This window comes from Malus sylvestris, chromosome 3 (assembly GCF_916048215.2).
Source record: "Malus sylvestris chromosome 3, drMalSylv7.2, whole genome shotgun sequence".
In the NCBI taxonomy this organism is placed as follows: Eukaryota; Viridiplantae; Streptophyta; class Magnoliopsida; order Rosales; family Rosaceae; genus Malus; species Malus sylvestris.
This window is the reverse complement of record NC_062262.1, coordinates 15174078-15188987: the sequence shown is the minus strand read 5'-3', so window position 1 is coordinate 15188987 and position 14910 is coordinate 15174078. Positions and strand designations below refer to the sequence as shown.

The window sequence follows — 14910 nt, the reverse complement described above, 5'->3', positions numbered from 1 at the left end:
CTACACCCATTAACCCTAATTAAACCCACCACACCATTTCTATTATGGGAAATTTTATTTAAACCCATTCAACCTCTTTTTACACCCAACTTAAAATTTTAAATGTTAATTGTCTATTTTACCCTATTGCATAATTACTATTAAGTACAAAATGAAATTAATAATAAAACTCAAACTTATCAATAAACCCAAACACTATAATTAAACCCTACGATCATTCTTTGTTTATCCTACGTTCATTCCGGCTAAAACCCTGATAGCTCTCATAGAGAAAAAATAAGTTTTTCTATTGATGAATGGTAATTTTGAAGTTTTGAATCCTCCAACCAAGGTATGACTCAATTTATGAATTTTTTGTTCTTTTGATTTCAATTCTTTAGAGTTTAGAAGATGAGATTGCAGGAATGCCAAGCTACATGGCTCCGGAGACATTTCTTACTGGAAGGGCTAATGTTGAGACGGATGTTTATGCATTTGGTGTTCTTATGCTAGAAGTTGTCTATGGACGAAGGCCTGGTAATCAAAACGAACAGAACAACTACAACAACATAGTGTATTGGTTGTGGGATCTTTATAGCAGAGGAAGGATCCTTGAAGCTGATGACTCTAGCATGGATGGAGACATTAACAAGGATGATATGGCATGCGTGCTGATGTTTGGGTTCACTGGCCTTTTCCTAGTTATGATCTCCAAAAGGACAACCCCATAACTATACACATCGCTTTTTGCAGTGATTTTTAGCATGCATGCATATTCTGTAAGTAACAATTGAATTATCAGCTTTTGAGTTGTGGAAAACCATGCAAAGAAATTAGGTCTAAACACATCAAATTTAGCTTCTAAAAATCAAATGGGTGTAAAAATAAATCTACATATTGAATTGGGCTTTTAGGGTATATTAGGTATCAAATTTGGGTTTAAAGAGATAATAATAGTTTAGTTAAAAATCAAATGGGTGCAAAGAGTAAATTGGGTGTAGAAATAGGTTAAATGAGTTTAAATAAAATTTCCTTTCTATTATTTCCTGCAAACTCAAATCAAACATCTATAAAAAAAAATTCCAAGGTCGTCTACGACGGTTAACTTCTTTTGTTCCTTTCCTTCTCTTTCTCCTCCTCCCTCTTCCAACCTTGAGAAGAATATGAACCATCAAACTCTGCTAGTTTTCGGCGTCGAAATCGAACATGGGTCCGCACCATTCACACTAATTCACAGTCGTCTCTCTTTTTCCTGATTGATTTGATCCAAGTTCACATAGAGAAGCAAGACAGTGAGAAAGGAGAGCATCAATTGAATTCGTCAGAGCTTCAAATGTGTTCGCCGAAAAAAAAGAAAGGTGTCTTGTTTTGGTGGGTAGACTTATTTATTGTTTTTTTTAATTTATTTATTTCAGGGAAAATTTGATATTGTATCAAACAAATTTTGAAGTTGGGTGGAATGATAAAATAAATGGGTTCAAATAGAATTTTCTCTTCACCTAAGTCTCAATTTTGCATGTCATAGTCTGTAACCCCACCATTACTACTCTCTCTCACTCTCACTTTATAAACCAAACAAGGGCCAAAGGTAGAAAATGAAAGGAGAAAAAAAGGTTCCAAAACAGACAAACCAAACCCCATTTCATAAATCAACCCTATAAGTGAAGCTTTCCCACAAAAGGTCTGGATAAATTCTCTGAGGAGAGAATTCATCAAAGAGCTCTCTCTCTCTCTCCCCCTCTACAGATGGGTTTATGGAACCATCATGTGGAAGACCAAAATTTGTGCTTTCAAGCACCTCCTTTTATTGAATGGCTGAAGCCATCTTCCGTTTTTTCATCATCATCAACATCATCATCGTCTTCCCCTTGTTTATCTGAGCATGACACTATACAATGCTTGCCTCTTTTAAGCCAGTTTACGGATACCAAGCCGGTGAAAGTAGAAGATCGCGGGGTGCAGGAAGAGGGTTTTGGAGTCAAAGAAGAGCAGATGGAGAAAGTTACAGTTGCCTTGCACATTGGACTTCCTAATAGTACTAATAGTACAGGTGATAAATCAGAAACATATGATAAAAATAAGGAGGTTTTGAATCTCAAGGAAGAACAAGTAGTCATGAAGAAGAGCATTCATGGTTGTTCGTTTAAGGCAGAAAGTAGGTTTTGGATACCAACGCCTGCTCAGGTTCTTGTTGGGCCGATGCAGTTTGCTTGCTCCATTTGCAGCAAGACCTTCAATAGGTACAATAACATGCAGGTTAGTATTAATTCTTACCCATCATCGATTTGTTTGAATAAATTTGTTAGGGTTTCGAAATTGTGGACCTTCAAGATTAATTTTCAGCTACAATCAAACTACAGCCTGAGTCAAGATACAACATGGAATTAAAAATAAAACAAAAATATAGAGTTTGTAGTGAATTTATAAATCATCATATACAGATTTACTAATTTTACTGTTGACTATGCTTAGACAAATTTTTATCATTGACTGTAAATTTTAACACAAACTGCTTTTCTGTGAGAACTGGTGGTTGTAAGTAAATACGTGTAGTAGCATATGCATACAAATATGCATCTCTCCGCCCTAAATTCTTACTTTCGTTTTGCAAGATTGTATTTTGCAATGGCTTGATAAAGTTACAATATAAGTTCCAATTATATAAATCTTTGCTTTTTGCTTGGCTTCATAAAGTAGTTCGACTTTTCTAAAAAGAGACACCGGATTTTGAGGAAATTATTAATCATTAAAGTTTTTCTTGTCTAGAAGGAGAAAAGGAACGTACAGATGAATGGCAAAAGAAAATTCTTGGGGAAATTAAGCACATTATAATACTAAAGTTACTAATATAGTGCTACAGTTTAGTTATATTAATCTTCTTTTGTAAGTTTGAGGTTTAAAGTTCTACTCATATGTTAATGTACGTATTTACTTCCACCAATTCTCAAATAAAGAGAGTTTGAAAACTAAAAACTTAAATGGTTAGTTACAAGACAAGGCATTTGTTTTCACTTTTCTTACAACTAAAAACTAAAAACTAAAAACTAAAAACTAAAAACTAAAAACTAAAAACTAAAAACTAACAACAAAAAACTAAAAACTAAAAACTAAAAACTAACAACTAACAACTAACAACTAACAACTAACAATTAACAACTAACAACTAACAACTAACAACTAAAAACTGGAAACTAGAAACTGAAAATTGACAATTGAAATGATTATCAAACGGATCCTCTATTAAATACTATTGTTGCTCTCAGTTTAGGTTCATATATAGTATTCTGTCCATTCAATTTCATTCTCTGTGGACAAATAAGAGGGTAAATTTTGTCCCTTTTCATTTTAACATGCAATGTTGGTTGACCCTGAGATTTTTTAGTTAACGATATTCTACTTTAATCTAACATGACTTATTAGGAGGTGGCTTCAAACTCGTTTATTGAGCTTTTGAGTCATTCATATCTTAATCCATGTCAAAATGAGGAAGAGATTGACACCGAATCCAAAAATCTCTAGACTCTATTGTGGTACCAAATTATTTTACAAATATACAAGGATAGAACTATAACAATGATCAACCCTCTGGCTATATCATATTAACTCCCATTGCCATTTCCTTTTCTTCTTCTAGTCCCTCAATGTTCAAATCTGAACTGAAAGGTGTGGTTTTAAGAAGCTGAAGCAAGTTGGGGAAGGCTTTTGGGCTTGTAAAAGTTTACATGATATAAATTGAGGGCATGAATGAGTTGAAGGGCAATTGAAAAAGAATAAACATACAAACAATTTTTCTTATCTATGTACATTGTTAGTGTATATATATTTGGTTCATATTTTGTTGATATTTGATAAAATCGGTTAATATCGACCAAAGTATCTATAATGTTTCCCTTATTGTAGATTATTACTTGACACCAGCCAATCACTAGCCTACAACAATTTTTACGTTTAGAAGTTCTTTTTGGGTTCGTAAATACTTTATATATATGCTTGCACGCTCTTTTTGTCATCCTCTAGTATTTTTATTGTACATAGAAAAAGGAAAAACAAAACCAAATGTGAGGGTAAAAACTAGTAGCTAGTGAACCTTCCAAGCTAACCGTGAACTACAAAGTCCAGTTTGATTTACATTTGACCAAATATAAGGGTGTGTAACACACCCCATTTTACTTCTCTCACACCCCTTGTTAATATCTGTCATTTGATCTTCTTTAATTCATCCGATCCGATGGCCGAAAATTAAAAATATGTGAGAGAAGTAAAAAGGGGTGTGTGAATATCACACCCCTATATATAATATGCATGTATAGAAGATTTCTTATGCATGTTAATTTGAGTTCCATTAATGAGTTTATAAGCAGCTTTTTTTACAAGTCAAAGTACGTACTGTGTATTCGGGTTACAGATGCATATGTGGGGCCACGGATCTGAATATAGAAAAGGGCCAGATTCTCTAAAAGGAACACAACCAGCCGCAATGCTGAGGCTACCATGCTACTGTTGTGCTCAAGGCTGCAAGAACAACATCAACCACCCAAGAGCCAAGCCACTCAAAGACTTCAGAACTCTCCAGACTCATTACAAGAGAAAGCACGGAGCAAAGCCATTCATGTGTAGAAAATGTGCCAAAACATTTGCAGTTAAAGGAGACTGGAGAACCCATGAAAAGAACTGTGGCAAGCTGTGGTATTGCACTTGTGGATCGGATTTTAAACACAAAAGATCACTCAAGGACCATATTAGATCATTTGGTAAGGGGCATTCTCCACACCCTTCTCTTGATGGTTTTCACGAGGATGAGAAGGAATGTGTAACTGGTTCGGAAGAGGAATGAGTTTTTATCCAAACTAGCCAAAGTAATTTGCCCCTTTTTCTGAAAAAAATAAAATAAAAGATTTGTTCCTATCTCACATGTCACATTACAAGTAACAAAATGTGTGAGAGAAGAACAACTAGGAACGAGGGGTAAACTTCTGCTAGTTTTGATAAAAACTCAAGGTGTGGACATTATGGAGCTTAATATATCTTTCTTTTGGGTTTACGATTTCAAACTATCGAAGCTCAGAGAATGAAGGTAATTAATTAGGAGGGTACGTACTATATATATCCAAGCTAGTGCTCTGTAACAAAAAATTCTCAACAGCTTGCACACCATGCACCGGGAGCGGTTTGCTACGGAGCACTTGCTGTGTGATAGGGAGTAGTTAATAACTCTAAGCAGTTTGCTTAGTGGTTTAAATATAAATAAGTAGTTGATGATTACTTGAAGCGATGAACCGGATGAATTTCTTTCTCCTATCAACACATGGTAGGTATCATGAAGTTAAAATCTTTTGTAGCATCTCCCCATGGAGAAAATTTATCAGCTTCATTGTCAACCGGTAATCTATTACATGATTGTTGTATTATCAAATTGAAATGTTTGAAATCTGGATAATCTCCTTTCTCTCACTCTCTCTCTCTCTCTCTCTCTCCCTGCACTTTTTATTTTATTTTTTCTTTATTAATGATAAACATTTCATGCTAAAGAGAATGAAATCTTTGACTTTTCTCTAACGTGTGATGATCTTAATATCTACTTATGACTAAAATAAGAGTACGTAAGGGGTAGGGTACAAATATGAGGAAAAGGATCCTCGCCGGATCATTTTTCTGGGGATCCTAGGGATCCTGTGATCGTGACCGTTTATCGTACATTCTGCGGTCAGTTTTTGTTAAATACTATTTATATTTAATTTTAAATTTTAAATTTTGAAATAATTTCTGACCACATGATATACGATGAACAGTCACGACCACGGGATCCCTAGGATCCCCACGAAAAGAATCCAACGAGAATCCTTTTCCCAAATATGAAGTAAAAAAAACCTCTCTCGGCACACAATTTAAAATTTTAAAATTTTAAAATTTAAAATTAAATATAAATAGTATCTAACAAAAATTGACCGCATAATGTACGATAAACGGTCACAATCACGGGATCCCTAGAATCCCCAGGAAAATGATCCAACGAGAATCCTTATCCCAAATATGAAGTAAAAAAAAAAAAACGAAGGAAGGATAATTAATTAACTAATATGGATCGCTTTTTGGCTAATTCCATGATAATCCTTAATGGCTTGCTTTCATAAATTAATAGCTAGAGAACAGTACTGCCATTTGTTGTTTAAAATAAAGGGGGAGATGCATATAGTTTCATCAACTTTCTCTGCTTTGGTTGGCAGCATAACTACAGAAGATGCATGTACGTAGATGTGATAATGTTAAATCATTACCAATATGCTTCAACATAAAATAGTTTTTTTTTTAATTCATTATTTCCAATTTTTCAGTGGCAAGGTGGGCATCCAGTGTGAGTCCAATTTGGGGGCCAATACCTAATCACCCATCGAGGTTATAACATCAATTATATAATGATTGGGTGTTGATTTGTTGAGATGGATATACGTAGAAAAACTTTAATCTTACCTTGAGCATTTTCATCCTTTAGTTATTAAAATTTAAATTAATACCCAAAAAGTAAACAAAAAACCGAAATGTGTTTGTGTGAAAGGGAGATTTGGCACAGACTTTTTATAAAGAAGACGCACAAAAAAGAGTGATGGAGAGAAAAAGGCGCTTAAAAGATGTTGAAATTTGGTTTCTTGTGAAGTAGGCTTGACCAGGTAAACAAAAAAAGAATAGGAGAAATGTGAAATGGTGTTTGATTTTTTAAGATAATTAGGGTCCTCCACCATATTTTGTCGGGTGAGAGAAAAACTTGAGAGGAAGTGAAAAACTACTCCTTTTTGTCAATACGTTAGGTGTTCTGAGGGGAGGGAGGGCAAAGGGGGTGGGGGAACTTCGAATGGGTGAGAGAAAAACTTGAGAGGAAGTGAAAAACTACCCGTTTTTGTCAATACATTAGGTGTTCTGAGGGGAGGGAGGGCAAAGGGGGTGGGGGAACTTCGAATCCTGGGTGCTTAATTTCTGTTATAGCACAAGTCCTCTTCAACAACCACCCATTTTGTTTGTACATATTTTTTTAGCTATGTCCTTTCACATTCAACCATACATGTCATATATGTATACTTGCATGCACCAAAATTGGACCACTTTCAAGGATAAGTCTTCTTGGTGATGCTTTACACTTACCCTCTTAGACGGCTTAGCCTGATGTCCAATAAAGGGCCGCCAATTAGGAGAGACCAAGGCTTACTTTCTGTTCATCTTTATCCTTGCCTTAAGAATGAAAGCAAAGCCTCGAAATGTAATCACATAATCTATGGTAGCAAGCTAGGGTCAGTTAGTTAAATTGGGGTTAAGGGGTGTATGGGAGTTAAATCATATTCTATAGTACTCTGAGCCAAGTGAAATAAGCATGGTGTGAAACATATAGGCTTGATGCTCTAGGTATGTGTTAGCATAATTAGAAGGGGATGAGTTCATTTTTTCATCTCATCAGCATCGATTTAACTTATTGTATTGTTCAATGCATAACACTTTGATTAATCATAATAATTGAACTTGAGGGTTGTACATTTCTCCATGGGCATAAAATGCTCACCCATATTAAATGTCGCATGCACCTTTACACATTTTGAGGAAGACAACGTCGCACTAGACGCCTATATGAATAACTTGTGTTCCTGATGCATAATCTTATTAAGGAACAAATGTTGGATGTCCTAAGAAGTGAGTTGGGTTAAACCGAATCATCCTTAACCCTAATATGACTCGATTTTTTATTAAGCTGACAATTGCAATAACTCTTTTTGTCTGATAACGTTAAGGTGAAATTATACATTAAAAACTTTCACTATGAAAAGAAAATCTAAAGGTAAATGTTAGGGAAACCAATATTTTAAAACACATTTTGCAAAATAAATGATGTGGTTGTTGATTATTGGATTATTATATTTAAGTGTTAATTAACGTGCTTATTTCTTATTAGTGACACATCATTTGATTTGCAAATTTAATTTCAAAAATTTGATCTACTTAACATTACTCAAATTTAAAATACAAAACTAGAAGGAAAAAAGAACTATACATTAGTTGTGTCATTTTGCACATTTAAGTTATGTTTTAAGAGTTGAGCGTCATACCCATCATGAAAACTATACATTTGTTGTAAAGCCTTTTTTTTTTTTTTTTTTTTTTGAACAAACGATTAAGAGAGAGAGATAATAGGCTTAGATTCACAATGAGCTAACAATAATGTGGTTCAAATTCAACTTTGCAAAAATCGAATCTAATACCTCTCACTTACAAGTGAAAAAAAATATCACTAAACCGTAGTACTAAGTTGTTTGTTGTAAATACTATTAATTGTGTGGTTGTCCACTTTAGATCAGCATGTAATTAATTAGTTAGTATATTTTATATACAAAATTCTAAACCTTTAAATAGGCACTCTAATAACTACTTCTCCTCACAATCTCTCTCTTGTCTCAATTTCTCTGTCTTACTCTTTATTTTATTTCAAACACGCTATATTCAAACACGAAAGTGGCTTCGATCTGGGTGTTCGGGTGGTAACCGACGACGTTTTGTTAGACCCAGTTGGTGGCGTAAGACTGGGACTTGGCGACGGTGGAGAGGAACTCGCTGGGGAGGTCGACGGTGACTTTGATGTCAAATTCAAAAAGTCCTGGAAAACGGCTAGGTTGGAGTTGAAGGCCTTGACCTACTCGAAACCTTGGATTTTCAGATGTTGCACTACCTTGTGTGCCGATAGAGGTTTTCAAGTGAGAAAGAGGTAGAGGTATGACTGAACGGTGGGGCTAGAAAAGAGTGTGAGATAGGAGAAAGGGAGGTGGAGAGAATGGTTCCAATGTGGCAGCTAATAATTGGCCATTCAATGACAATTTAACTTAAAGGACCAAAAGCACTGCCACGTAAGCCAAGTTAAAAATCCTTAACAGAATAGGCGGAAACACGGCAAAGCAAATACAAAACGGTGTTTCAGGGGAAAGTGAGACAAACTGCATTTTAGGGGATAAACCGATAAAGTGACACTACGTAACAGTTTAAGGGGGTGTTGTTGTAAGCAGTGGGAATGTATGCCCGCATACCAACGGTAACTTTTTCACATGCCTAATAGTGTTGTTTTTGTTTGTTATGTAGCAATCATCCATTTTCTTTAAACTAATCACGAATGTTATTGGATTGGTCACGGGTGTAATTTTCATTCACTGTAAACCTACTGATGTGGTTCTATAAATAGAGCACTCCGCAGATGATCAAGGGACAACAACTGAAAGAGAAAATAACTGAATGCAATAATATCAGTATCCCTCCATTTCTCTCTTTACCTATAATCAGCGGCGAAGCTACAGAGGCGCAAGGAGTGGCGGCCGCCCCTCCAGTTGTCAGAAATCTCCACTGAGCGTGAGGATTCCGCCCTTCCGCTCTTTTAAACCTGCTGGTATTTGGGCTGGGGCGCTGCAATGCTCTGCTGGGTTTTAATGTTTTCAAGGAAGAAGACGACCTATTGTTGTTTAAAAACAAAACGACATCGTCATATGCTATTGTTTATAAAGCTATGTTCCCTTTAATCAAAGGGTGTGGATTGGTTGGTTCCTTTTAGTTTTATTTTTATTTTTTAATTTATTTAGGTGGGCTTCCTTTCCAACCGCACTACCGTTGGTTTAGTTGATTAAACATTATTGCCCAAAGAAACCAGCCCACCATTTAAATTCTCTTCCCTCTATCTCATTTGTTTAGACTTAAGAGCAACAATAGGTTGATGTTTGTTATTGTTCCTTTTTAGTTCTTGTTATTATTTTCAGAATTTAAAATTATTTCATTTTATTTTCTTTTAATCCTTGAGAGATAATGATTTTGAGGACTTGTTTCCTAATGAACAAAAGAAATGTGAGAAAAATGATATTAATGTTCCTAACATGATGGACTTGCATTTCGCATTCGGAAAATTAAAGCATGAAGCTCCAAGACTCACGAACTTCAATTATTATCGTGTGGACCTCTATTTTCCGTTATATGCAACTTAAAGGATTGGATGATCGCTTCAATAAGGTAAATATTGAATTGCTTCTTTTGTATGACATGTTTGAACCCGGTGAATAATTTTGCATCGTTTGACCAACAAAAAGTAGATCATTTCTCCCAACTTTATCCTCAAGATTTTAATCATGTGGACCTCATAATCTTCTAATTCAACATGATAGTTATATTCATGATTTGAAGATGCATTGTGAGTTTTCATCATTAAAAGAAATAAGTGATTTTTCAAATGAATTGGTGAAGACTAGGAGGTGTGAAAGTTATAAGTTAGTATATAAACTTCTTACATTGGCTTGGGTGGAGAGCCTTTTTTGCTATGAATATTGTCAAAACACCATTATATAACAAAATAGGAGATCAATGGTTGAATGATAGCTTGGTTGTTTACATTAAGAGATATGTTTTTGTTTTTACTAATAATGAGTCTATTATGCAACGTTTTCATGTAACTTGTTTGTATTGATAAATTATGAATGACATTAATATTGTCTACTATCTAAAAGGCTGACTACATTTTTTTAAAACCTTTTACGCCTTTAAATTTTGCCCCTCCCCTCAACATTTTCTGGCTTCGCCACTGCCTATAATCCTTTTGTGTTACGAAACTAAACAGTATGATATTTTGCACCCACTTCGCTCCTGTCTCTAGCAAAGATTATATCTCTAACTTTTGCCTATTTATAACGGGATGTTTCAATATATAATCATTTTTATTTATTAAACAATGTCATTATGTTCCTTTCGATTTTGTTTTTTATTTTATTTTTGAGTATTATTGTGAATTCTTATTTCAATATCTTTTGTCTGAGAAGCTATTTTTTTCTTTTATAAGTTGCATCGCACAATTTAAAGAAGTAGTGTACGCTTGTAATCAACTAGAAGTTCATTGACAATGATGACTTGAGTATCTTGGCTATTCTAGATCCACAACGACGTGTAGGATTACTACACATCCGAACAGTCATATTAAGACCACAATATAGCGCATTTTTCACGTCCTTGCAAGCACTACTAAAAAAATAGCTTTTCCTGACGACTATGCTGGTGAAAATTTGCGCCATGATAGGTAATTTTGTTACGACCCGTTCTAAATTTACGATATTTTAATCCTCAATACAGGAAATATCCAAAATGCCCCTAGTGGGTATATGTTGACTTAGTAGTTGAGACAAATGTGACATTATTTAGTATGTTATTACGAATGCGTAAGCACATGCAGTACAAGATTTGGAGTTAAAATGAAGCTTTTACGGAACGCTAAAGTCAGAAGCATTTTTGTAGATTTATTTTTTATTTTAGAGACTTCAATTGGTTTTTTGGGTTTACTAGGGCCCAAACCCCTCTTTTTCTTCTGTATTTTCTCTCTGCGGAGGAGAACTCTGTTGAACTCTCTCGCTTTCTCCCTTCCTGGAGCTATGCCCATTGAGCACCACCATCGCTTTCTCCCTTCCTCTCATTAAGTAGATGAATTTTCATATATAGTGGGTGTGAAATGATGAAGGTTTGATCAAGGGAAGATTCTGGGTTTTTCAGCGACAAAATCCAGATTCTGGCAAGAATCTGGCATTGCAGGGAGGATGAACTGGGTTGACCCAACCTGAAAATCCAGCCCAGATCTAACCCAATCCCAAAACGGATCTGACCCAATCCGTTTCCGAGTTTCGGTAAGAATATTCCCTGAATTATTTCATTAGATTGAAAGGAATATTTCGTCCGGCGATGAAATATTCCGTTGATTCTGATTATTGATCGTTGACTTCCGGTTTACGCCCCATGACCCTTCTAAAGGTATTTCCACGTGTTGATTCAAAGTTCACTCCGTTTCTTCAAATTTGATTGTTTGAACACATTTCCAAGATTAACCGCCATTTGAATTTGTAGCAGGCAGAAAACCTACCGTTGGATCATTATAAAATTGTAATATGTTATTGTAGTTAGGAACTTATCAATCAGAAATTCAATTTGTAGATCTTTCGGAATAAGAATAATTAGGGTAGTTGGCTTCAGTAGAAACCACTTGACTTAGAGCATCTCCAATAGGGACTCCCACCACCAACTTCGAGTACTCATTTAAGGACTTAAAGGAATCTTTGTGACCGTAAAGGAATATTGCCTCTAATGAGAGTCCTTATAGCAGAATCCCTAAATTTGAGGTTTTTTACGATTTTATGTGATAATTTTAGTAAGTACACATTTTTTGTTTATGTTAACCTTTTTAAAATTAATTTAACATAACGTTCTCGTACAACATTTTTGTGAACATTTTGACACAAAAAAATTCAAATTCTAACACCAAATTGTTTTCCTTACAGAAACGTAACTAGAATTGCTTCATTATTAGATTATGTACTTGCAAATTGATTAGGTACGTAGTTGGGCACATATGGAAAAAAAAAATAGGGTTCATATATTGTAATGTGCTAACCTTGTTTTTTTTATTTTTTATAATTAAACTAGGTCAATGGTGAAATATGAAGAATAATTAGGGACACATAAAGATGGCATTAGCTTACTATTAATTAAAAGAAACACATTGATTCAATACCCACTGAGCAAAACATTAACTTAGTACTTAGTTTAAAAGAAATACATTGCTACATAATTTACGATGAAGGTGATGACAGTGGTGCGGGGTGGTAGTCATAATCAAAGCTTATAGTACGAGTTGGCCATTTTTCTTTTCTCTCCTTTTTTTGGGTATGTAATCCACGCCTATGAATCTGGACTCATATGGGAAGTATCGGCCAATATCGCCTTCAAGTCTGCCTTTTTTCTCAAAACTTCTTGAAATTCTCTCATTTGTTTTGCTACTTCGCTACCTTCATTCACCTTCTTTGCTTTTCTTTTTAGCTCTTTGACCTTTTTGTTACCCATAGGCCTATGATAGATGTGGAGCCAAAACTAATCACAAGGCGACACATGGATTTTCGGACAAAGAAGACAAAAATACCCTTGAGGTGTATCAGGATTCCTACACGCGCGAGTAACGGGCAATCATCCACAACCAAGTCAGAAATGCTCAAAATAGGTAACAGTTCAAAACCTATTTCATTCCATATATTTCTTACCTCTTTTTTCCGCTCTTTTAGCTAATCAATTAGCTATCATTACATAACCTTCAAAATATTCATTCCAAAAATATGTTAATTGACTAATTAATGGATTAATTCTTAATTAATCCATTAAATTTCAATTAAGTCACCCAATTAACCACATAATATACCCAAAAATCCCAAAGGGCCGGTCACCGTTGTTGATCTCATCATATTTACCTATTTTATCATATTAATTAGCTAGTTAATTTGGCAATAATTCTATTTGCTAAATTAACTAGTCAATTATTCCCATTCTCCTATAAAAAGGCTCTTATTTTCTCCAAAACACACTTCCAACTCTTGCTAAAATTCTCTAGAATTCTCAAATACTTTTCTCTCTAAATTCTAACTTTGACATCGGAGGTTCTTCTGCCAAAGCCCCTCCATTCATCGTGGGCGCGTGAGACTCTTAGCCTTAACCTAAGGTGTTAATTGTTTTGTAGGTGCAATTTTGTGCAAGATCAAGGAGGAAGAAATTTGCATTCAAAATAGAGGTTTTGGATTTCTGTACACAATAATCGTTAAAGGACAAAATGACATGTTTGTAATTATTATTTTAGGTAATAGTTTCGTAAGGTGTTAAAAGGAAATCAGATGTTAGATAGGGTTCTTTACAAGTTGGATATTTTAAGCGTGAATATTGTGTTTAATGAAAAATGATAAATTAATTTGTAGTAATGAAAATCACCGACAAATAATGATTTAACATGTGGACATGAGCCCAAGTTGATTGATTTACCCTTCTAGTACTTGGAGCAATCCAAGCCTAGGCTTGTTTAACCATTAAATGAAGATGAGACGTGGCCTCCAGAAACTCACTTATCAAAGGAGGATCCTTTGCCGGCTTCATGTGTTGGGTACACATAATCCAACGTAACAGACCCATTTAGCTCAACATATATTAGGCATTAATAACTTAGCAAGAGCCCAAACTCCCTCCACATACCTAACAAGAATTGATAGAGGAATTAGCCTAGAAAAGTTGTATAAGGACATCTCCAACCGAGCTGGTCACAGGGTTATAGGTCAAAATATAGCCTGTTTTGACACAAAACTCATCTCTAATGAAGGGTTGTGCCAAAAAAATTTAGGACCCACTAGGCCAAAATATAGCCAAATGGCCAGATGGCTAGGCAAACATAGCCAACCAGCTAGCCCTTAGAGTTGGGCCCAACTATGCTGCTAGCTAACGTCATTTAGCTTTTTTTTTTAAGACAAAATTTAAAAAAAATAAAAAAAATCTAATTTTTTTCCTATAAATACGTAAGTCATTTCTCACACCCTTTTCACCATTTCATACTATCTTGCCTCATTTTAATGTCTAAATTGTTAACATGCAAGTAAATTTAAAATATTTAATAACATGAAACTTAAAACAACATTTACCGAAAAGTGACCCTCATAATATGTCCAAAATAGTTTAATTCAATTAACTGATAAAATTAAAGAACAAACTTAAAATAATAAATTATTGAGGGGGCTATTTTTTAGCCCTTTCGGTTGGAGATTGTATATAGATATGGCTTGACACTATTCATTAAAAAATAATTTCTTGCAGGGTTATAATCTAGACGAGGGCTAAACGTAACCCCTTCAGTTAGAGATAGCCTTACAAAATTGTCATGCAAGATAACAGTCTTTATCGTAGCCCAACCATAGGCCAGAATATTCAACGTGGTCAAAAGGCCTCACTAAACAAGACTCTTTATTTACGCAATTTGTCATATCTATTTGTCTCAAATATCTACTAACTTGAAAGGTCATATAATGAGGTTTGAATCACCAAATTAGGAAACACCAACATGCTTTACTGAATCACTTGTAATCT

The 14910-nt window shown here is 34.8% G+C and overlaps 1 protein-coding gene and 1 long non-coding RNA gene across 3 annotated transcripts; both read left to right on the top strand.

Annotated features, from left to right (window-relative positions):
• Positions 1-1577: 1577 nt before the first annotated feature.
• LOC126615663 (zinc finger protein WIP3-like) lies at positions 1578-5430 on the top strand. The gene is made up of 2 exons (XM_050283529.1): positions 1578-2235; positions 4385-5430. Exons 1-2 carry the CDS (start codon positions 1726-1728, stop codon positions 4811-4813), a joined length of 939 nt encoding a protein of 312 aa, XP_050139486.1. The 5' UTR covers positions 1578-1725; the 3' UTR covers positions 4814-5430.
• A 5886-nt stretch (positions 5431-11316) lies between these two features.
• LOC126615664 (uncharacterized) lies at positions 11317-13783 on the top strand. Of its 2 annotated transcripts, XR_007620878.1 has the most exons (3): positions 11317-11651; positions 12864-13015; positions 13526-13783. It is a non-coding gene; the product is annotated as an uncharacterized LOC126615664 (long non-coding RNA). The 2 variants fall into 2 exon arrangements; XR_007620879.1 differs by having other exon boundaries at positions 11317-13015.
• The last annotated feature ends 1127 nt before the right edge of the window (positions 13784-14910 follow it).